The 25,573-nt window shown below is 39.4% G+C and overlaps 1 protein-coding gene across 2 annotated transcripts in view; it reads right to left on the reverse strand.

Annotated features, from left to right (window-relative positions):
- Positions 1-25,573, reverse strand: part of ITGA9 (integrin subunit alpha 9) — a 245,290-nt gene that overhangs the window by 69,748 nt on the left and 149,969 nt on the right. For both annotated transcript variants that reach the window (XM_059857962.1, XM_059857961.1), the window contains exons 19-21: positions 6,735-6,821; positions 5,427-5,506; positions 2,102-2,191 (exon numbers count right to left, since the gene is read on the reverse strand). In XM_059857962.1, the coding sequence (XP_059713945.1) occupies positions 2,102-2,191; positions 5,427-5,506; positions 6,735-6,821 (257 nt within the window). The remainder of the gene's footprint in view (positions 1-2,101; positions 2,192-5,426; positions 5,507-6,734; positions 6,822-25,573) is intronic.

A 25,573-nucleotide genomic window follows, 5' to 3' on the forward strand; every position in this document is an offset into this window, starting at 1 on the left:
ATTACTTGAAGCACAACACAATACCTAAAAATCCTGCAGAAGAGGACTAGGAGTGCTTTAAGCATCCTTTATGTCTTCTTTTAATCTCAGGCTTCTCCACTATCTGGAAAGGGTCCTGGTGAAATTTCAGACAAACCTTAGTCTTCCCTACTGCCTAAAACTCTGCTTCCTTCCCACATTTTCCTTTGGAATCAAGGCACTTTGAGACAGGATTTTAAGCCTCTTTAGGTACATTTCCTTTTTTCCTGCCTGCATCCTGTGCCAGCAATTGAGAGGGAAAACAGTGAAAGACAGATTTTTCCTCCCATTTAAAGTGTTCTTCCAGAAGGCTTCTCCCAAATATGGTACAAGCCATTCTGGGCTATTTATAACCAGGAATAAAGTTTGCTCCTCTAGACTCAAATGTAGGACAATTAAACTAATAAAACAAGCGTCAAAAATATACTGTCCAAAAAGAAGAGTATTACTAATATTACTATGCCTAGGAATGTGCCCTCCAATAAACCAAACTTTTCTCTGGCTGTTGGATTTTTCTGGGAACTTCAATTAACTAAGGTTTGTCTATGAGAAAGAAAAATATAATCCACACAGGCACTTAGGTGGGGCTTATAAATTCAGAGACCTTGTGCTTTAAAAAAGTACATTCGTAAGAGAAAGAAGAGAAACCAATTTTTACTATGTTTGGGCATGCAGTACTCTGTAGGTAACAAACAGAAATCTAAACACACAGATGAAAGCATTCATATCTGTAAAGCTGAATAAAAATCCATCTGTATCAAAGCATCAAGAAACAAGAGTTCAATTTCTAAAGAATTTGTAACAATGAAAGCATTCAAAAACTTCCAGAGCATGCTGCTGAGACGGTACTCTCAATACAGAGATTTTTGTCTTTGCTAGTCATCTTATGAGGTTTGACAATGCACTTCCTTTCTCTGAGCAGGCTCAAACAAACCTTTTACCCATTCTGACTGCTGTGGTAGTAATTAAGGATTTTATTTCTATCCAACAGGATGAGCTTTATGAGGTAAAACCCAGTCTAGGCCTTGAATCTGCATTTATTCAGCTTTTCAATCAAATCAAATGTCAGTGCAGGCTAACTTTTTTTCTACACATGTAGCATAGTGGTCAAGGGAATATTCGACTTCTACTGATGCCAACCTGCACTGGTCATTTAGACAATACCTGTAGTGTGGAGGCTGCCATAGATGAGACACCAAACCTCTGGGGACACTATTGATGAGTTTTTGCTTCCCCAGTTTAGGAATTAATGTCAGCTTTCTCAGTCTACCTGAATACTAGTTCATCTTCAGGTCCTCCAATTTCAACTCAAAGCACTGTTTCCGCTAAAGAATGGTCTGACTGTTGAGACTGACCACAAATCTTTAATTCTAAGCTTAAGATTGTGATGCCAAGTGGAAGGGAAGAGCCCCAAGTTCAAAGGCAGGAACTCATACACGTGCAGCCTTAGGGAGAGGACACAATGGCTACATGTTATACAAGTATTTCAGTCAAAGGGTGAGAGATGCTCCGCAGTTGGTAGTCAGATGTCTCACAGACTAGCGATTAGAGGAAATAAGAAAATAAACAGAAGCAGAAGCAATTTCTGTTTGTGAAATTAAATAAAAAGACAAACAGCTAGACTTCACCAATCTCCTTAAAATTCCAGAACATTTGACCGTAACTTTTGGCCTGGTGACTCTCAATCATTTCCTTAAAGACACGTCCTAAGGAACAAGATGTGGTTTACTTGTTCTTTTTAAATTTAATTTTAAGGTCCATCATATCTACAGCATCACTTGAATTTTAACACAATCACCAAAATACCTACTATAAATGTGATAGCAACTAATTAGCATTAATTAGGAAGTAGTGAAAATGAGGTACAGTCTTGAAATTAATAAAATTTCCAGATATTGAATGAGATTGTCTGAATGACCAGAGTCTGGGAAACAAGGAAAAAGCAACAGTCTGGATACATGTAAACAAAGAGAATAATTTATTTTTTCACTAGAAGACACTCAGATGTCATTGTTAGGATGATGTTGCTGATGATTATTATTATTGTTGTTGGTTTTGTTTTAATTTGGTGATTGATACTTACCCATTGATGGATGAGTCCACCTCATGCATCAGGGGCACAGACAGGATTAAAGTATTATCATGCAGACAGTCAGTGTGTTCTAGGTTTCCACTATGTCAGAAAGGAAAAATAAACATACTGCAAATTGACAGCCTTTGTAATATATCACAGTTTCACAGTCACCATCTCTTTGCCTTTTACTCTGAGCCTCTCTATTTGAATGATATCAGCTCCTTAAGAAAGTTCACTCAACCCTGGAGAGGGCACACACAAAAAGCATGAGTTTTGTGGCTGTGACATGAACAGACTCATTAGAAAAAAAAGTATATCGGAACAAGGTATGAATTCAAATGTCTGTGGGAAACTACAGCAGCCATCATACTAAGTGGAGAGAAACAAGAACATTTAGACTTCCATGCAAGGGCTCATTTTCTCCCAGTTTGACCACACATCAGTTTGTGAGGGACACACATCACACAGGGTCTTGACTCACCAAATGAATAAATGTTTTCAGTGTATCTACACTGTACTATAGCACCAATTTGCTGCTTCTGCAAGCAGTTTTTCGGGCAAGACTCTTGTAGTGAACATCTCAGCAATTCCACCCTCTCTTTCCCCCTCTTCCTGTATTTAGCTGCCAAAATGAAAGCACTTCTACTTTACATTCTCAAAGGCAGTTGCCTCAGCCAGTCAAAACCAAGATGAAGAAAGGAAAAAAGTGAGCAATTAGCTCTCATTTAAGTCAGTTTGTTTCGGTGTGAATACTTTATGTATGAAGTCTGGGAAAGGTTCCTGTAATGCATGTCTAGCACACAAACCTGCAACTATTCTAATTCTGATGATGAATCTGCTTGTTGGGTGACAGCTTAAAACAATAATCTTGAAAGATATGTTACATGTATTTCCATTTTCTTCAGTAGTACTCTGGAACCACTTTTGCCTTGCAGTTTGTTGGATTTACTCACAAATCAAACTGGCAAAACAAAGGATATTATCATATTTATTTGAGGACAGTATCACTGAGGCAACAGCAGGCAATAACATCCCAAGTAATACCATGAAGATTATGAGTTGCTCAGATTACAAAAATAGAGCCTGCTGGCTACTTACATGCTTACCTACAGCTCAGCTTTCTGCAACTGACACATTGCCTATGTCTGCTGATAAAATATGGCCCAGATAGAAAACTCCACAAATTTTACCCCTGGAAAAGACCCCCACTTAATAAAAGCTTTTCCCCTGAACAGGCTCACAGAAGAGACCAAAATTGAGACATTTCTCATCCAACATAAATACCAAGATATCATGGTGGCACACAGAATAAGCAAGGAGAATTCTACACAGGGTTCATGGATATGCTCTTATCTGTTTAAAATGGAGTAAAGGTACTGTCAGAAAAGGAGAACACAACTCAGTGAATCGAGCTCTAGAAAAACAGTTCACACCTGGAAGCAAAGAAAAAGGTTTGTTGTTTTTTTAAAAACAACCAAATAGTGTAAGAGAAATATAATGTGATGTTTAATTCTTTCTCCAATTGTTCCAATACCGAACCAGTCTCTTGTCACAGATTCTACTGCCAAATTTGCAGCTACACAGGACAGGCTTAAGTAGACACTTGAAAGGCAACACTTGCTTTCCCGTGACAGAATGACACAGCTTCCCTGACCAGCTATTTCTGTCAGACTAGCTCCAGTTCTGTGTGGAAAAAAGGCCTTCACCTATGGCAGACTGACTGCAGCACAGCTACCTTCTCTCAACTTCCTTATAATTGACTTTACCTCAGGGCTCCCTGCAACTCTTGTGGTAAAAAGATTTTGTTGCACTCATTTGACAGCCAGGGCATTAAGCAAATTGCCTAAAGTCATAGAGGAAATTAGGGTAATCAGCATTGAGACCTGCACTACTCTCTTTGGAGATTCAGCTAAATCCTTCAAAACATAACTATTCTCTCTCAACATTCTACAATGAGAAACTTTCTCATAACATCTCTAAGGATGCACTCTATGTGTAACAATTACTATTTATTTCTTTGCTCATCTAAAGGCACAGACTAGTACTTCTCACTGGTAGGGCACAGAAATATAAGAAGTGAGATTACAGAGGGAAGTTCTGTGCTATCCAAGGTTGGAAAACACTGTGCAAATTTAAAGCACTGCTGACCCATCTTTGCACTAACTGGCATTCACCTGGCAGATACTGATGTCTCTGACTGAGAAGCATCACAGGGTCATCTGAACACATGATGAACATCTGATGGAGAATAAAACTTCACTAACATGCAAGACATGGTGACGTGTCTCACTTTCATTGTGTCATACTAGTCCTATGTGCTGCAGGATCTTGTTCCCACCTACAACTGCTACTGCAGGGGCAGACTATGTCTTGTAAGAGCAGTCACTCAGCAGCTGCTACATCTTATCTCTCATCTCTACCTATTTGTAGAGGTGTCATCCCATTTGGAAGGAGAATTCAGACTGAAGATCATGATTTGGATACATAAGGATATGCAGTTGGCTCATTTACACAGTAAATGGGAGGAGGAACTAGTCAAACACCCAACATACCAAAGCAGCAGTTCATGGCCAATGTTAATGCAGCTGCACTTTGGATCCCACACAGACACTGAAGTGCTTGTTACTGAATCACCCATGCAAGTATGCCTCTTCATGGTACATCATCTTAGAAGGCACAGAGCATGCATAACACCTTTTATAGTGCCCAAGACAAAATGCCTATGCATGCATACTTTGCAACCCTACTTCAATGCCTACTTGCAGTGCTCTTTAGGAAGTATACTATCTAGATGTTTTCCACAGTCTGTCATGACTCACTGAAGATCCAGAGTGGGGAAAAATAGATGCGAGACTTTAGAACCTAACACTGGGTTCCTTGACCATCTGATTAAAACATGTAAGTTTTTTGGCTTGCATGCCAGCATGTTTATTTCATTCAAATGCTGGAACAAATGGGTTGGGCTATCTTGTGTTGATCATCAACTGCAGCTGAGCTGAGTTTGATACATGGTCCAAAGAGATAGCCTGAAACACAAGAGCCTTTCAACTGAGACACAAGAGCCTTTCAACTGAGAGAATACAGAATGATCCTTCAGAATGGCAACTGCCTGGCAAAGAAAACCTATGTATGATCCTACCTCATTTTTCAGGAGCTTCAATACAGAGTTCCTCTGCATCATCAAAATACATGCATTTAGCCCCAGTAATTTAACCTAATTTACTACACATATACATATCTACAGCTAATATCATGCAATTGTCAAGCACACATAATGCACACTTCATGGAACAAAGAATATCCAAGTCATCTAGACATATAATGGTCCCCTTACCTTTGGGCAGTGACAAGGAAGGTAAGTGTTTCTTCCTGCCCAGTCAAATGGCTTGTGTCAAAGATCACATTGAACTCATACTGTGCAAAGAAAAAGCCATATTTAGAGACTCTGCATATTCTTTCAAAATGTATTTATTCTGCAACTTCATTTATATTTTACTGGCCTAATTTCACAAAAGTGGCATATTTTGATATATGTGTGTAAGAGCACTTCTGCAAATTACCTTTTAAGTCTTAGTAATTGTGTTTTCCTTCAAATACTATAGAGTTTGGGTTTTCCTTCATTAAGAGCACACCTTTACTAGAATTGCCATTCAAAGACATTTCTTGAGGAGATCATCTGCCTGGGAATGAGTCTTGCAGAACAGGAGGATCACTACCTGAAACTATGTCAGTATGTTATTTGTTGATTAGGAGATCTTTTGGGGGAATAAAGTCCATGCCACAGGCCTGCACTTGGAGACCTGGAGCAAGTGGCACAAGCCAAAGCATCATTCAGGACACGCATCATAATGGGTGAAAACAGGTGCTAATTTTGAAATAAGAATTTTACTTTGGTGTATTACTTCTCTATGTAATTTTTCTGCCTAACTCCAAAACAGACTTTGGCAAAGTAAAACAGTGTCCAAATCTATTGTCATTTCAATTGCTTACATTCTTACAGTCTAGATAATATTTTGCTACTGCATGTATTTTTTCAATTCCATTTAAAATATTTTTTACTTTTTCAAAATAGCACAAAAGAGTCAATTATAAAAACAGAAAACAAAAACTTTTATATTGGGTCAAAGGATGCATCAATTCAAATGGAAAGGAATTGCTTTTGAAATGGAAATTTCCTGAAAAATTTCAGACTCATTTTTTTCAGATCATCCTTAAGTTACTCCTCATTTTCTCACCCTTCTGGGTGGGTCATTTATATAGATCATTATAGTGGCAGAAAGAACCCAGCTGGATTTTTTAATGTGAAAGAAGACAAAAAAAAACTCGCAGAGGCAACATAAGTAAGACAGAGAGTCCTTTTCTAATTTTTTGCAGAGGAAATATGTAAGTTTTCCAAAGCTGCAACTTTTGCACCATTTTTCAAAGCCATTTTATTGGAGTGCCCAGAGCACTGTCATTGGCCCTGTCTGGCGGGAAACAGGATAGCTAGTCTCTGTAACTGTGAAAGGCTTGGATATCTGGCTTAGCAAGCTAGAGAAAGTATCAATCACAGACATTTAACTGAGCAATTGGCTTTCCAGCCACTCTTTGAGACAAAGGTAAATGGACCAATATTCTGCAAATGCAAATATCACAAAGTTACCCTAGATTTGGATCTCATGAAAGGAAATCCCACACTGCACTTGAGGAAATCTGACTCCAGTAACTCACAAGCAATGCCCAGCTCCTCCTGCAAGAAAACAAAAAAGACAATGAGATTACAGATTTGGGGAGAAAAAGCAGATTGCTAAGAAACACTATCATGATGAAATACTATGGAAAATTAAATACTTCCCATCATAGCATTGTGTTGTACTTCCTTATTTCACATTAGTCAGACCAGCATTGGGAAGAAGACAGCCACAAGAATCTTGCTCTAAGAGATGGATCATGAGGAAATACTGCATGACTAAACACATTAGAGTCAGGGGGTGTCATGGTTTGACCCTGGCATAATGCTAGTGCTTTTATGAATATACATTTTTTAGTGTTTGCTGTGAGATCTGACTAGGAATAGAGTAAAGCAGGTTTCAACTTAGGAATAAAGAAAGAAAACTTTATTAACTTACAACTATATGTAAAAAGAAACACACACAGAACTCAGAATGAAAACTTTCCAAAACATTCCTCCTCCCCCCACTACATTTCTAATACATCACAGTAGGACAAAACTTCGTATTTTTAATTCAGTTACCACCCCTCAGATCATCAACTCTCAGTCTATCACCACCCTTTAGATAATCAATTCTCAGTTCATCAAGAAGAGAGGAGTCTCTCTTGCACTAATGAATACAGGAAAATTTACTTGAATGACTTTCTGGCTTCATTAGCATACTGTCCAGTTTAATGATTAATATTAATGCTACATTACTGAAGTTCAGAGTGGAGAGTATGAAAAGGTTATTCCCTGAGAGGGTGGTCAATCAGCAACAGGCTCTCCAGGAAAGTGGTCAGGGCACCAAACCCATCCAAGTTCAGAAAGTATCTGGACAATGCTCTAGGTTATATGGTTTAATTAGGGAGTCCCATAAGGAGCAGGGAGTTGGATTTAGTGATCCGTATGGGTCCCTTCCAACTTGAGTGATTCTAGTAATGGTGTACAATAAAACTTTTCAATGCTAGGAAAACAGCAGAAATGAGTTTGGCTTCATCATACTGGTTCAGCCTCCCACAAATTTATAAATTAAAGGCTACCCAGAAAACTTTTCCCACGGACTCCTTGGCTTGCTCTGTGATCAAGATGGAGAAGCTCAGCTAATGAGAAAATATTTTGGTTTTCCTTCACGGCTCACTGTTTAGCTTCAGGCTTCAATTTCAGCGTGCTGTTCTGGAGGGAGAGAAAATTGTTTCTTTATGTGTTTTCCTATGGTGGTCAGCTCTCTAAACTCAATTTTCACACTGTTCCAGGAGGCTGAAGGGTTGGTGCTGTCTTATCTTACAAATAGGGAACAGCAGCACAACTCAGGGCTTACAGAAACTGCAGATACCACTTCTTGCTGATGTCAGGTCATGCTTTTGATGAGCAATGTTTCTCTATGACTATACAGCCCATCTGAAAAACTCAGCTTACTGCATGAGCTTCATAGCAGTTCCCAGCTTGCCTAGAAAACATCACCAAAAGGGTTGGCTGCTTCCCTTCCAACAAGACAGTGTGAAGCTTTATCTGGAAAACTTTCTTTCTGAAACATTTCGGAGTGTTACATACTCTTAGTCAATCAGATAAATAGTCAGATAATTAGTCAAACACCTGTATTATGACTTCATCACAAATGTTGACCTGGTTATGAGAAACATGAAGCTCAGGCTGGCTCACAGTCTGTTTCTCAAAGTTCTTTACCACAGAAAAGAAAGGCTCCTCATCATTATAATATGAGCAATGAAACACACAAGTTCAAGACATTGAAACTTCCTCAGCCTCATCCTGACTTACAGCTTTCAAATTAGACCCCATATGGATTTTTTCCCCAAGTGAGTCTTGCATAGCTGGTATGAGATGACTTACTGGCTAGCCACTACAACCTGACCATTCTCTCTCTCACTTATGTCCAACCAAAATCCTTCAATTTTCCTGAGCCTGATCTGGCAGTTCATATAATTATATTTGGTTTTTATTTTTCCCAACGTTAGCACCATTCATTTCTTCCCCAAAGGTAGAGCAACTCCTCTGAACTGATGTTGGCCTTGGCACCAACCCAAAGTCATCACTTCACTTCCTCAACTTTCTCCCCACTCATCTCCACCCATGACTGGTTGCAAGTTCCTTGCCTAAAACATCTCCTTAAGTAATCTTCCCCAGCCCATTAACTGCCCTTCAACACTGGTACTCCAATACCAGGCTTTTATCTATCTGACAACTCTTCTACCATATTATGACTATCAGCAAAAGCACACATTCATATAAGTACAGGTAATTTGTGTTATTTTGCATTCACCAGTGTTCTCACAGAGGTGTGACTTCAACTATTCTAACACTCATTTATGACTTGTTAGCTCTTTGCTTCTCTAAGCATACAACCTACTAGTAGATATTGCATCTGCAGGGTCACTAAGGAGATGCAACAGAACAATACTAAACATGTGAAAAGGATATGCCAGATGTGGCTCTCAATAGAAAGTGATATTAATTTCTAAACTTAAGGTAATTTATGTATTGTGTTGAATACTGCTGACTATCTGTGCCAGAGTTCACATCATACTTTTAAAAACTCTTCTGATTACCAGGTATTTCTTAAGGAACTTTTGATTAAAACCAACCATGAGAGGCATTGAAACTTCATTAAGGAATTATTTAAACAATCTGCATATTTTTAAAAGGAAAAAATCCTCAAGTTGCTAGAAAATACATTTGCCAGCAGTTTATATTTCTCTTTCCTTTGCTATACTCAAATTAAAGGTCTTTTTTTATTGCTGTTGTTTAAACTGAAAAAATCCTCCTCGCAAATCTTGGGTACTAGTACATACATTCCAGAACTGATGAGAAAATGTCCTGGAAGTCTTGCGTTGTTGGCAGAAAAGTCCTGTTTTGAAGATGTTGAAAATTAACTTGACTTGTTCAGATTTTTTCTTGTGATGCTGCTTGTTTTCCAAAAGATACAAAATCAGAATAACAAGAGTGAATTCTGAGGAACCCTGCATCTGTTGTCAGAGCACACACTCTGCTTTCCTTGTTGTTACTAGTTTTCTTATTCTATGGTGCCTGTCTGTGAACCAGTCCACTTTACACCACAGAGGATCATGAACAGTATCCTCATCCAAGAAGTATTAAAATAAATTTCCTGAGAAAATATCACAAGAGAGTGCAAGACACTTGCACTGTCCACCTAATGCTATGCTAAGTCTCAAAAGTTAGGTACTACGCATCTACCTACTATATCCTCTCTGGCATACAGACTTTATAACTATACTCACTAGCTATTTGGAAATTATCTGACCTGCACCAAAGGTAGAGGCTTACACTGAGTACTGGAAAATTTGCTAAATTTGTACCATTTTTTATTCTCATCATGGACCCTGACTAAAAGCATACTTATTCCTCAGTAATTTCAATGTGAACTTTTTGTGAGAAGGGATACTTTCCTAAATGAGAATTTAGATGAACATCTGGATGTTTTGTTCCACACAACAGGACAATTATACAGACTTGACCTGCATTTTAAGAACTTACTTTTGGGATATATCACAAAACATCTGCTTCCTACATACATGGCTTGCAAAGCTGGGTAGAACAAACATGCCAGGAACCTAAAATAAAGACTCATCTCTTTGATGATGTTTGAAATGGTTTCTTCAAATCACTCTTCATGATCTTGGTCTAAGCCCTTCAGTTGTGCTATCAACAGCTCATGGGTTCCTCTAGGGTTTGGAAAGCAAAATTTTTATTTTGCTCCTACTTATCGCTCCCTGCCTCTCAGTTCTCTAAATGCCTTCACTGAGGCTTCAAGGATACAAAAATGTACCAATTAACTTAATAGCCACCTCCTGAACATACTAATGTACTTTCTTTCCACAGCAATTGAGGTACAAAAGAATGTGGGTCACAGTTATCCACATATGTAGTGCAATTAGGGATGCCTGAGCTCATAAAAGGCTAGGGATTTTTTTCACATAAAAGGTTTGGCTCTGACTGAGTTTCCTTATGACTGACAACAAGTACAGCTCAGAGTAATTTAATCTTGGAGGGCCCCTCATGCACATACAGCTTAGTTGTTCTAATACAAAATTCCACAGATACCACACTTTCCTCTAAAATAGTGCTTTGTAGGATATTTTAAAACTGCAAGAACACAAAGAGGATTACTGGCATTACTGACTGGGAACTCACTGGCACTATGCAAGAATTCAAGATCATCTGAAATCACTGAAATGGTGTGTCTGATCTACCTCAGATACTTCATAGAATCTGCTCTGATTATCATCCTCGAAAGCCCCTTAAGCCCCTCTTTTCTTCAGATAACTAGCAGTCTGATGTCTGCTTTGTGTCGTTGTCAGCAGTACTCTCTGGTAACTGAGCAGACAGTATTTCCTCCTTGTTTCTGGGCTGGACCTTGCCAGCACAGAGCTTCCCCAACTCCAGTCCACAGCCAATGCCAAAGGCAACAGGAATTCACTTTTGCTTGGAAATCTCCATATCTCACAAACTGAGCCTGCAGCTGTGGGGCTTTGGTTTCTTTTCTTTTGCTCATCTGTTTCATGAGTTCCATATGCATAAAGCCTTCAAGCAACCACTGCCATCAGTGCCAAACTCTCTCAGTAATGCACAACCCATGGATTGGACAGGGGGGGAAGCACAGGGAGAGCTGTGCACAGTGTCAGGATGCACTTCTTCTCTAAAGCCAGCTTCTTAGGCAGTGGAGATAGCACTCAGTGGTGGCACCAGGCCACCTGGAAAGGCCACAGTATCTCTCATGAACAGTGAGTATATATTGCAAGCTGGGGAAAAAAATCATCCTGTTACTGATAGTAACTCTGAAGATTGACTGCAGTAGTTAGCACAGGTGGCTGTAGCTGACAAAGGAGTCTTGTCTAGGAAATATTTTCATGTGCATTTCAAGGAGTTTCTCTCAGAGTGAAAAACCAATGAGTTTTGTTCCACTTTATGGAAATCCTTGGGAACTTCAAGCAAGCACTTTGTGGTCAGAAGCTCTTCTGTGTATAACTCTCCACTTGCCAAAGCAAAGTGACAGAATCACTCAAAAGGAGGAAAAAGATGTTCATGATGGAAAGAAATTAAGATGGTTTTACTCTTCTAACATAACAGATCTGGATCTCAAGCTTCAAACATTTATTCTCTTGTAAGCAATTTCCAAATACAAAAGTGGAATGCAAGTAACAATGTGAACAACATGAAGGCAAAGACAATGATAAACCAGCATCAATAGCAACTATAATGTGAAAACTACTGTTAATCATTACGTGATAAAAAAAAATATTACAGAGAGGGAGTTATAGACCCAATACAGACTTGCTTATCAAGACCTTGTAATGAAACTAGCATTTATCTAACCTCTTGAATGTAATGATTAGAGAATATTACATTAGAGATATCACATCATATTATAAAATGGAATAAAAGTATATTTTCTGTGTTCTGTAAAGGCCTGTTTTAAAGATGTCACAGGGACTGAAGATCTTCCTTTATTTTCAACACATAGATATTCCCCTAATAAGCCACATCAAGAAATATGAATGCCACATACATTAAATTCTGTGAACTGCTGTTTCACCAATTGACCCTCGCCATTCCAATGCTTAATGTGCAAGCAAAACTACATACCTGAGTATGCTGACATTCACACAGCCAAATCTGCATATGAAGATACAGGGCAGTGGGGCATCTGGATCTGGATACTAATAATAAATTGATCCTTTGATTCATTACCATTAAATAAACTTGAAAGGGAGTTGGGGAACCTCAAAAGTTGTTTCTTAAAAAGATCTAGAGAGGAAAATGTAGTTTCCTTTGGTATTAGGGAGAAATTTCCTGTCCTAGTCCATGATCTCACTAGTAAATGCTGTAGACACATCCCAGTCTGAAACCCAGCAAGCCTGGCTTGAAACATCTTGGATTTGCTACTTATTTTGAGAAAATGGCTATTTCTATATGATTAATTAAAGCCTCTTACCTCTTCCTTCTCATCCCTGGATGGAACTAATTTTATAGATAGCTTACTGATCCCAGCCAACACAGCAAATATTTGAGTAAAAAGGGGAAGACAAAAACTCTTCTATTTAGTAGATACTTCCAATTCTCTCTCATTCACAAACTTTTAACTGGTGAAAAGCTATTGCAGCAAATTTTTAAAGCACAGCACCTCAGAAGCTGAAGAGGCAGCACAAATTCTTCATTCAGCTCAAGTGATTAAGCCCCAAAACAATTTTCAGAAACAGTCAACAAAACCAATCCTGTTTTTGTTCCTCCTATCTTTTAAGGGATGTGCAGGGCAGGAGGTGGAACTGTAAGGAGAAACAGGGATCTGGTGTCACAATGAGAAGTTCCACCTCCTTTGCTGCCATACTCTCATTTTAACAGACCAATCGGATGTACATTGACGTTCACTGTACTATGCCAGCTAAATATTTATTTTCCCTGCTCGCTGAGAACTGCGGAACTTAATTTTTTGAAGAAAACAATACAGGAAACAACACCAAGATACATCGCCCCCATCAAGCTGTTAGGTCAGCTGACTCTCATTCACTGTGAGGATGGCCACATTTCAACTAAGCTGTTTGGCCAGGCTTGACATTATGACCCATTCCCATATATGCTAATGTACAGCTACACATTTCTCCACTATGGAAAGTACTTAGAATCATAGAATCATAGAACCATTAAGGTTGAAAAAGACCTCTGATATAACCAAGTCCCACCTTTGGTCAAAAATCACCTGGCTGACTAGACCATGGCACTAAGTGCCACATCCAGTTGTTTCTTGAACATTTGCAGGGATGATCGTTCTACCACATCCCTAGACAGTCCATTCTAATAATGTTTAACAGCTGTGGAGAAATTCTTCCTAATGTCCAACCTGAACCTCCTCTGGCACAGCTTGAGGCCGTTTTCTCCCGTCCTGTTGCTGGTTTCCTGAGAGAAGAGTCCAACCCTCACCTCCTTCCAGGTAGTTGTAGAGTGTAATAGGGTCACTACTGTAAATCAAAGATGACTCTGAAGAAGGGGAGAGAGAATGATGCATCTGACTCCATCATCAGAAGGCTAATGAATTACTTTATTATACTATACTATGTACATTTCATCTAAACTGAATCTGCCGTGCAGTCACTCTTGCTCACAACTGCACAGAACTGCATTCATCTCTCCTTCTCTCGTGACTGTCTCGTGACAGTCCCACACACACACTTCTTGGCCTGATAGGCCAAGGGAACAAAACATCTTCACTTTGGGTAAACAATCTCCATATTGCGTTCTACTTTAGCACAACACAGGCACAGCAAGCGAGATAAGAATTGTGTTTTCCTTCTTCTCTGCTTGTCTCACAGCTTCTCTGTTCAGAGGGCATGTGAATACCACAGGTCACTTCTAGGACTCCTTTTCTCCAGACTAAACAACCGCAGCTCCCTCAGCCACCTCTCATAAAATGTGCTCCAGACCCTTCAAACAGCTTTGTTACCCTTCTCTGGACATGCCTTTTCTTGTAATGAGGGGCCCAGAAATGGACACACAATTTGAGATGCGGCCTCCGCAATGCTGAGTACAGGAGGACAATCACTTTCCTGGTCCTGCTGGCCACATTATTCCCAGGATAGCTCAGGATGCCATTGGCTTTCTTGGCCACCTGAGCACACACTGGCTCATGTTCAGATACTGTCAAACCAGCACCCACTGCCCATTTTCCTTTGGACAGCTTTCCAGCCACTCTTCCTCCAGCCTGTAGTGATGCATGGGGTTGTTGTGACCCAAGTGCAGGACTTGGATCTTGATGTCAGCCCATCAATCCAGCATGTCCAGAACCCTATGCAAAGCCTTCCTACTCTGAAGTAGATCAACACTCCCTCCCAATCTGTTGTCATCCACAAATTTACTGAGGGTGTACTTGTCCTAGGTTACATAAATACATAAAGATGTATTCTATTCCCATCCTCAAGAGCTGTTGAAACCAGGAAGGGCATTGTTTTTTCCTTATCTCCTGTTAATGGGCCCATTAATGTCTTGCCACATGACTCAGAGATAACTCCCTCCAGGAGCCATTTCTGTTTAACGGGTAATCAAGGACCCACAGCATAACTCAGAAGGATATCAGCCCATTGCGAGATGCTCCGCCCAGGGGGGAGGAGCTAAGCATCCCCACCTGGATATAATCCGGGTTTTGGGACACAACAAGCCGCCCTTACCCAGTGGTTTTCCAGAGGACAAGACCTACTAGAAGGTTTCAACAGAATCACCACTTCAACAAGACCATTTCATCCAGACTGCTACCACCACCCTAACTAGCAGGGTGTCAAGGTTGTATTCTGACTCTGTTGGTGGTTTTGTCTTTTGATTTATTGCATGTATTTTGAGGTTTTTTCCCTTTTCTTAATAAATTGTATTTCTGACTTGGAGTCTCTCACTGGTTTTACTTTCAAACCAGAACAGCACTCGATTCCCTCATCCAGATCATCACACTGAACAGGACACTGATCTGAGGAATACCACTAATGACTGGCCACCAACTGGATGTGCAACAATTCACCACCAAAAAAATAGATACTTACATACAGAATAGGAAAAATCCATGATCCCCATTAACCAAAGCATGACAAAAAGGTAGTATCTTATCATCACTTAGTAATGTACTATCTGTTTGCCAATCAAGACAAAACCTTTGTTCATAAAACTTTGAAGACATGCCTTTTAAAAGCATTGCACTGGCTAGCAAATACACCAATAAAATACCAAGCATGAGGCAACTTCTACATGCTAAACCATGTCCTCCAAGTTCCACATACAAAAACATAGTAAAATGAAAACTAAGGGAAAAATCAGTTTGGCTCCACAGTGATATATTTAAAAAGCAATCATAAGAACTAGCACACAAAGTATCTCTGACGCACATCCAGCTAAATTCAGAAGTAACTGAGATTGTACTATTCCCACAAAAAGGCTTTTCTCTAGAGAACTGTAGAGAAAATTTGTTTGATTAAATGCCTGTTCAGACATAATCTAATTATCTATAAAACTTAAGAATCAAGAAAAAAAAAGCACAGAATTATACACTGTTCCTGTATTCTTCATACTCTGATATGTATATCCAAAATATTTATGATGTTGCAATCTGTCAAGTGTATTGCATTTGATTACACCTTTATTTAAAGAGAATGTGGATGAACATGTATTTTTTAAATCTTCATTATTTCCTCATTATCTGTGCATAGGATTATGATGATAAGCTTAATAACAAGAGTGTATTCTTGTGCGTATGAGTCCATGCTCTCAAAAAACCTAGGGAAGAATCAGAGACAAGGAAATCATTGGGAGAAGAAAGGGCTCTGGGGTAAGCTTTCCCTCATCTCACTTCACATGTAGATATATGTATACATGTATACATATATCACACATATTTACTCCACACTGTTAAAGTGTGGCTGCATGCACTATTAACACAGATATTGTTTTTTAATTATTACTGGTGGTTTGATCCTGGCTGGATGCCTGGTGCCCACCAAAAACACTATATCACTACGCTCCTCAACTGGGCAAGGGAGAGAAAATACAACATAAGGTTCATGTATTGAATAAGGACTGGGAAAGACCACTCATTGATAACCATCACCAGCAAAACATACTCAACTGTGGGGAAATTACTGAGTGGGGAAGTTAGTTGAATTTATTACAAATCAGAATTGGAGAAGGATAATGAGGAATAAAACAAATCTTAAAAAAACCTTCTCTCTACCCTTCCTTCCTTGTTGGGCTCAAGCTCCAGCTCTCCAAGCAGCACAGGGAGATGGGGAATGGGAGTTAAGGTCAGGCCTTAAGTTACAGCTTTCATATTTTCCAGATCCTGTACTGCATTAGTATATAACTCTGAACTTCATATAAAGTGTTAGCAAGTTCTCTTCACATTTAGTTAGACAAAACAACCCTTCTCCAGCCCAAGAACCAAAGACACTGTTGCAGCTTCAGGCCCAAAAACTATAAACAGCAAATTGAGTAGAGGAATTTGGGAGGATGGGACTTCATAATCTGAGGCTGTAATTGGACAATTAACCACAATATGTAAATGAACCAAAACTTATAAAAGTGTGAAAACATGTGACCTGTCATACATCCTGGGTGTAGCCACATCCAGGCTCTTGTACTGCCCAAGGTGTATCCTTCAAAGGCCTTTTTAATGAATACCTTCTTTAATCCTTTAACACTGTCTAGCCTCTGTTCTAGGTAGCCTCTCAAGGCATCACACTCAGGGAAAGAAGTCCTTCCCCTGCTACAGGATGGGATCCCTCCTACAGGAGAACATTCTCTATGAACTTCTCCAACATGAGTCCTTCATGGGCTGCAGTTCTTCACTAACTGCTCCAGCATGGGTCCCTTCTACTGTGTACAGTCCTTCAAACCGTCTGCTACAATTATGGCTACTCCACAGGGTCACAAGTCCTGCTCTAGTGTGGGCTCCTTTCTCCATGGGTCTGCAGATCCCTGGCAGAAGACTACCCGAGCATGGGTTTCCTATGGGGTCACAGCCATTTGGGCATCCACTTGCTCCAGTGTAGGTCTCCTCCACGGGCTGCAGGGGAACAGCTGCTTCACGACAGGCTGCATTACAGGCTGCAGAGAAATCTCAGCTCTGGCATCTAGAGCATTTCTTGTCCCCCATTGTCCACTCACTTTGGTGAGCAGTGCTGCTTCTCTCACATGTTCTCACTCTTTTCTGGCCACAATTACTTCTGCATGATAAATTTTTCCTGCTTAAATATCTTAACATAAAATTCCCCAGCAACCAAAGCCAAATCTGAAGTCCCAGGAAATGTCTCCTTGAAACACACACAGATTTGGGGATTTTGGTCTTTCTCTTTCAGAAACTCAGAGACAGTGTGCATCAGGATATCTTCCCCAAAAATCCTTCTAACATGGTGAGTACCTTGAAACCTAGGGACAATGCTGAAATGGAAAGGTATAACCCATTACCTACTGCACTTGGATATTGAAACAGACTTATTTAAAATATATTTTCCTTTCTTTAAGCTAAAAGTTTAGCAGATCACTTGTAAGGCTTTATGATGTACCACACTACTTTATAGAGCAGTTTTTTAATGCACTCCTCCTTTTCCCTTGCTAAGTAGAATTCACTGTGTCTGCAGATTGTTATGGCCAGAAGTCAAGTACAGGATTTCTGGCCTTCTCCCAAAGGTAGGCTGCAAAAGCGCTGCCATCTAGGAATGTGCCTGGCTCGGCATCCCCTGCAGCTTGCCTGGGTGGAGGTTCACAGAGAAGAGGCAGTCTCCTGCTCAGCCCCAGAGCCTGCAACAAAGCCATCTGAAATGCTTCTCACTCTTCCTCCCTGCTGTGCTCAATGCCTCTGGTTCTGATGAAATGCCACAGGAAGCTCCCTCTCAAAAAAACCCAAAAACCACAAACCAAAACTAGATTTGGGGCCACCTTCAGATGGGGTTTAACATGCCTGCTTCTGCTAACAGGAAGACAGATATAAAACCCACTGACAGGAAAGTTTCTGATTTTGTAAGCAGCACTTTGATTTTCAGCTAAAAACTTTTCACAACCTTATTCATGTTTCTGACTATGTAGATGGTTTTTTTAGTCTTTCTACAGCAACGACATCGACTTCAGAGAGGCTATACCTGAAGTATACCACATGATCATGTCTTGTGCATAATAATATTAAAGAGGGTTTGGGTTTTATCTTATCAGCTTCACAGGAGAAAACTAAACAACTAGGTGAAAGAGAACAATTAACACTACTTCCAGTCACTACAGAAGACCATGACTACAACATTCCAAAGGACTAAGCAACGCAAATAAGTATAAATATATATACACATGCATATTATCCATATAATATACATGTTTATATATACTGCAAAGATCGATATATATATTTGTTTACAATCCTATTGGATTTTACACCAATTGTGTTATCTTCTGACAGCATCACAGATGCCTATTAGAAAAGTGACCAACAGAAACTCCTGCCTAAACAGAACTGACCTTTCATACCAGAAACTCAAAAAACTTAAGGCTTCAAATAACAACAGAAATAACTCCCTATTTCTTGCTGTAATGAAAGACACTGAAAGCTCTGCAAATTAATTCTTATTTAGGTCTTTTGCAAAGGATGTCAAAGTTCAGACAATTTTAAGCCTCATCCTAAGAACATAGGAGATGAACCCTGTCCCATAGATTTTTCACCTCAAACATTGGCAAGTCTTTGCCTACTGAGTTTAAGAGCAAAACATGTTAATGAAGTGAGACACTGGGACAGGAAAGTCACTGGTGATCTTTGGGATCCATAGGGACAGTATAACCTTTAAATAAGCATATCCAAGATAAGGATATTGAGTTTACTATATACTGGGCTCTATCTTCTGTGAAGAGTTTTTACCTTTCTCCTAGTAATGCAGTTTATCAAAATAATAGTCTAGATAGGGGTGGCTGGATCTCAACAACAGAGGCAGATAAATCTCTTTGCCAAAGACCTCTCCCATGACTTGGTACTGCTGGCTCCCAGTTCTGTGCAGCTCCTGAAAATGTGCAGGGAGAAGCAGATTGGCTGGTGAGCTATGGGCCACTCAGAGACTAAAACAGGGTGAACAGCTACTGCCTGTGGCTCATGAAGCCCTTCTCCACCTCCTTGAAGAAATCTCTTAAGTTAACTGCTTTGGCTCTTGTTTTCCCAACCTCACCTGGATGGAAATCAGGACCTTGCTGATGCTCTGACATGGAGAAATGCCACACTGCATGGTACACCATTTCAGTATAATGATCTACACCAGCAGGTGGATTCACTGTAAATGGTCTTTGCTATAGCACAAACTGCTTTCTAAATCCTTACAAAAAGTACATCTCACATGACTGTATTCATCCACGTAGCTGTTCTTTCTTTAGAAAATCATTCCCCTGGCAGACCTAGGCAATCTAGGGCAGAACTAGGCAATCACATAAAACCTCCCTTAAAAATGTGAGCCACACAAAGCATCCCAGGATCTTCCTCAAAACCACTATATATATATATATATATATGATCATAGATTTATCAAAGTCAGAAAAGACGTCCAAGATAAACAGTCAAATTAAAAATCATTATGAGCTACTTCCAGGACAAACACTTTCCACACTGTGTAACCCAAAGCACAGCCCCACATGACCAGCATAAAACTTCTCAATGTATGCAACAATCAAACTCACACAGGTTCTTCCAACACTGAGCAGAACAAGATTTAATGTCCTGTAAAATCACAGCTTCTAAACCCTTTCCAATCAGAATTATCCCAGAAGACTTGAGGATTTTTCATTCTTCTCATTCAGGTAATTTTTTGGGGAAAAAATAAAGTAATAAAAAATTATTTATATATATATATTTATATCTCTAGATATACAAACCCCATATATGCCCCAAATATCAATATCTTTCAGATCTACATGATAAATCATAGTATAGGAGAAAAATTTAAAAGGCTCAAATTACTACTAACTACATGAATAAACCAAATCTACAATGCTCATTCCCTGATGATACAAGAATGATACAAGAATCCCTAGTGGAAAGTTTGGATCAACAGTCTAGCCTTCAATTCCTGCCTGCTGTGAGTAGGGGTGTATTACATAACACTTATGGCCCCTGACCTGAAAAAGCACTGCTCTTTACTTATCCCTAGGGAACTAGAAAAGTTGTGGGTTTCATTGAGCATTCACAGAAAAAGAAAATTAAAATAAACAATGAAGTCTGATAACTTGAGCTGCACATATTTTTTCTTCACAGTTAAGAAAGTGGACAATTTTATGCCAGGGATACAAAACATTTTGGTCCACTCTGGAGCAATAGCTTACCATTGGATTTGCACAGAGAGGCAACATATGGCATGGCTACTATCACACTACTCATATACCCAAGACCTGGCAATAAAAGCTTTTGGTTTTCTGGCAAAGGGTTCAAATCTCTTCATGTAAGTGATATATGACTTGGGCGATCTTTCAGATGCACTTGGTCAAGGGGTCAGAGCTTCCACACTACTTGGCAATGTTCTCCTCTGATCCTCTATCGGAGTCATTTACAGAAGCTAGCTGAACATACTACATGCAAAATCAGCTGGATTAAATCAGAACACTTACTTATTAAAATAAAGATTTCTGCTAGCAAGCTTTAAAAGGATTCTGCTAACAAGTTGGATGTGAATTGAGACAGATCATGTTAACTCATTTGCCAGAGGATCCTGATGCCAAACTGATTTTTGCTTTTATATATTCTTCACATATACTTGTAGCTCTGTAGCCTATTATTGCATACCTAAATAGATTCGTAGCTAGTATTTTACCTGTTCTGTTAGACGGAAAGACAAAACACATGCCTAGGTCCTAATCCTATTTTTGCTTCTCCTGAGAACCAAGGTCAAGCACCGCTTTCCCATAAACAACTAATGAGGAAGGGGGGCTTTAAAAGAGCATTGAACCAAAAGGGGAAATTACCTCATTACTTGTGTTTCTGGGAATTTGTGGTATTCACATGCCCTCTGAACAGAGAAAAGCTGGGAGACAAGCAGAGAAGAAGGAAAACACAATTCTTATTTCACTTGCTGTGGCTGTGTTGTGCGAAAGTAGAATGCAATATGGAGATTGTTTACCCAAAGTGAGGATGTGTTGTTCCTTTGGCCTAGAAGTGTGTGTGTGGGACTGTCACAGGACAGTCACGAGAGAAGGAGAGATGAGTGCCGTTCTGTGCAGTTGTGAGCAAGAGTGAGTGCCTGGCAGATTCAGTTTAGATACAATGTGCATAGTATAGCAAAATAAAGTCATTCATTAGCCTTCTGATGATGGAGTCAGATGTAGCATTCTCTCTCCCCTTCATCATAGTCGTCTTTGATTTACAATAGGAATTCTTGTCAAGTATGCTAAATTGCTAAACTTATAAAACTGTACTCTATGTCATGGGTGTATCTTCAGCACATTTTGGTATCTTGTGCACTTGAGGGGATCCTTTAAAAAGTTAGCTGCATTTTATCACCTAACCATGATTTTAGGGCTCAGAAAAAGGCATCAACCCAAAGGGGCAGCAACTGCTAGAAAAACAGAGATAATGAATACCCAGGACCTAAATTTTCTTCCAGTGGCCCAAAAGGGAGCATGTGTCTTTGGTTTTTGTGTCCTATCTTCTCCACGCCAGACTTAAGACTCTGGGACTAAGTTTGATCAGTGTGGGAATCTGGAGCAAGAGAATTCCAATTTGGAAAAAGTTAAACTCTGCCTTCATCTGCAGCCCTCCTGGGCAATCCTAGTCAAGAGATGCCAGCAAGAGCTCTGAGAGTGAGGAAGAAGACTGAGTTCCTATCCAAACTGTATGACCTCCCTGGTAACATAGAGACTATTGCATTATCCATCAGAAGTAAAACCCAGAGCCCATAAGCAGCATGACTATGGTTATCAGCAATATTCATACTCCACAGCAGTGTTTCAGGTATATGTTCACAAAGGAATCATGGGCAACTACTGCATTCAAAGAAACCCCAACCTCACTGTTAACCCTGCCCTGGTCTGGTCCTGCCAACTTCACTCACCTGTTGCTTGGCAAAAGCTGTTATGAGAAGCAGCAGGAATGTTACACACAGCTGGCTTTAGATACAGGAAGGATGTCTGAAATGTAGGAACAATCTACATCATGGAATGACATTCAGCAATGGAATCTCCTGACCTACTCTCTCCAAAACCAATGCTGGGTTAGCTGAGAGATTCCTATCAACCCTTGCAGAACAGGGAGAGATTAATGCTATACATTATCACTCTTTTACTGTTATTATGGTAAACATGCTGGGTTTATACTATTGCTATAAAATTGCATACCACAGCTGAGCTCATTTAACAGAGACAAGGCTCTGCCCTACACATTTACTGCCACTGCCAGCAAGCTTACAATGCTATTTCTGCAACTGTACTGGAAATATCCCTCTGCACTGAGCAGCAGCTAACAATGGTTAGCAAAGTGCCTATTGCTGACATACACTTCAGCAAAACAACACAAGCCAGGAGGTTATTCCGGAAATTAATAGCAATAGCTTTGTATTCTTTTTCCAGACTCAGCACACTGCAACACTGCATTCTTTGATAAGAAAGTTGTATCAGCTCTGTTAAGTGGACTTTTTGGACTCCTAAATAGAATGCTTTCCTAAAGCTGAATTAAAATTAAGGAAGAATAAACTTTCAGATGAAAAAAAGTATTTTAAAATCTACTTTACACAGAAGAGGGGACCAAGATTTCTTTGCCAACAGAGTAAAGAAAAAATCTAAGCACGCAGGTGAAGTGTCTTTCTTGCTTTCTATTTTTTTTAAAGAACACATATTTCAAAAGTAACACTTTTCTCAGGTTTCATCCATGAAATGGAGAGGACTGACTGCAGCATAACAGGAAAAAACAAGATAGTGGAATAGGTGGAGGGTCCTAAATATCAATCAACAAATGCTTTTTCAACTTGCAAAGACACAGCAAAGCCTGGAATATCAGGTTGGAAGGGACCTCAAATACCATCTGGTCCAACCTTTCTAGGGAAAAGCACAGTATAAGCAAGATGGCCCAGCACCCTGTCCAGCTGAATCTTAAAAGTGTCCAGCACTGGGGAATCCACCACCTCCCTGGTGAAATTATTCCAGTGGACAACTGATCTTTAGGTGGTGTCTCTATTTACAAAGTCTCATGAAATCTCAATCTTCGGGAAGGGAAGAGGGGCTAACTTACTCAGACTCTTCAGGGAACACTACTATCATCATCCCTGAACTAGGCTACCCCCTTGCTTTTCAAACACAAGATGTGGCATTTTGTCTCAGGAACTCTGTTGAAAAATAGCAGCATTAAATTTTTGCACTGTCAGGTCTCACTGTAACCAATCCACAGAAAGAAACACAACTGCTCTGGATTCACTACAAATGTCCCTAGTGGAGTAATAGGAAAAACACATAGGGAACTCACAACATCTTGAACAGACTCCAGAGACAGGTTAAAAAATCCTACTACATGATCATCATTTTTAGAGTCACCTTGCAGAGAAACGATCAAGCAACTACATGAAAGATCTCACCCAATTTCACTTCAGTGCTATTTATTAAAAGGCAAATGATACTCAATGCTTCCTACTACACAAAGCTCTTTTGATTCCAAAATTGCTCCACTAAGGAAAAACTCTAGGTGCTGTCTTTTTTATTCTGGCCTAATGTTCTGGATTTTTGCTTGGACAATATTCAACAAGGAACAAAATCTGCATAGATGTCAAAGGATGGGAGTAGGTTGTGAGAAATGGAAACTGATATTTTACCCAAAAAAAAAACCCACAAAGAGCTTAGGGAAAAGACAACACTATAATTGAGACTATGAGGTCATTATCCAGTTTCTCACTTGAAAAAATTACAAGGCCAATGATATATTATTTTGACCAAAAGCAAAAGCTGAATGAGACAAAGGAAAATAGACTAACATAATCCTTTAACTTGGGTTTTCCAAAACTGTTACTGAAATAATGAAATAAAAAACCCTCAAACCCTACGAAATTAATCCGAAGAACATTGGAGCAGCAGGAATAATAGCAGACTATACTTTGATGCTGTTTGCAAGACCTGAGTAAGACGTATTGCAGTACTTTTTTAAAGAAATACTAGCTTCTCTTAGGAGAAAATACACTGAGTAGTGAGATAATACTAGAATGTTAGCTGCTTCCAGAAACTGCTCCTTCTGCGAAGCCCTCAGTACAGATGTTTTCAAGTCTTCTATAGACCTAAGCTGAATGTAAAATATCACTGGAAACAACACATCAGCTTCTTTCCTCACAGTGTTGGCCAAGGAAAATGATGAAGGTAATTGGCGTCCCAGTTACTTGGTATGTGTAAAATATGCAAAAAAGAAAAAGGATGACAACAATCTTTAAAAGAACAGGCATCAAGCTTTGTTTCTTTTCTAGTGGAAAGGAATGGAAACCCTTTCACTGATGTCCATGAGAACTGGGCCAGACCCTGAAAGTCTTCCCAGAAAACTTTCACTATGGAGAAGTTGTACATTGGCATAGGCATTTCTAATTTATCCCCTGCCTTTTCCCTCCTAATAAATTGCACACTTGCAGCACATAATGTCTGAAAAAAAAGTTTATAGTAAAAAGACAACTCACTGATGCTTGCAACTGTTCAGTCAAAACTGAACACTAGGAGAATTAACATGCATTAAAAATTATGGGTTTTATTATGCAATTAGTTAATTTAAGAGGTTTATAATAATTTAAACCTATCATAAAACATGACAAACGATGGCAAAATTTCATTGGTTCAGTGGACCAAGCTACTCTTGAACTTTGCAATAGCTGTATTACTGTTACTAATATTGCTCTTATGGCTTGCAAAGCAAAGCTCTAGAGGAGAGACAAATAACGGTGAAAAGCAGGAACAGACAGAGAATGTCACAATCACACAGCTCCCATTTTGGGCAATTATTGTCACATTACTCACACCCAAAAAGCTTTCACAGTCATCAGTTTGCAAAAACCTTGATTCATTACAACACCTTTATTTCTAAATGAACTTCTGTTAATGAAAACATCCAAGTATTTCTATCTAAATGAAAAGAGACTTAAACTCAAAATATTCACCTGACTCCACGTGGATGAAATTAAAAGCACTCTTGACCTCTTGGATCTAGTGATATGCCCTGGCCACAACCCAAAGTTAACCAGGATATGAACAAAGAACAAGCCTTGTATCTTGATTTCAACATGGAGAAAGTCTAGAAGCCCATATCAAGAGATAAC

Source organism: Haemorhous mexicanus, chromosome 13, assembly GCF_027477595.1.
Source record: "Haemorhous mexicanus isolate bHaeMex1 chromosome 13, bHaeMex1.pri, whole genome shotgun sequence".
Taxonomy (NCBI): domain Eukaryota; kingdom Metazoa; phylum Chordata; class Aves; order Passeriformes; family Fringillidae; genus Haemorhous; species Haemorhous mexicanus.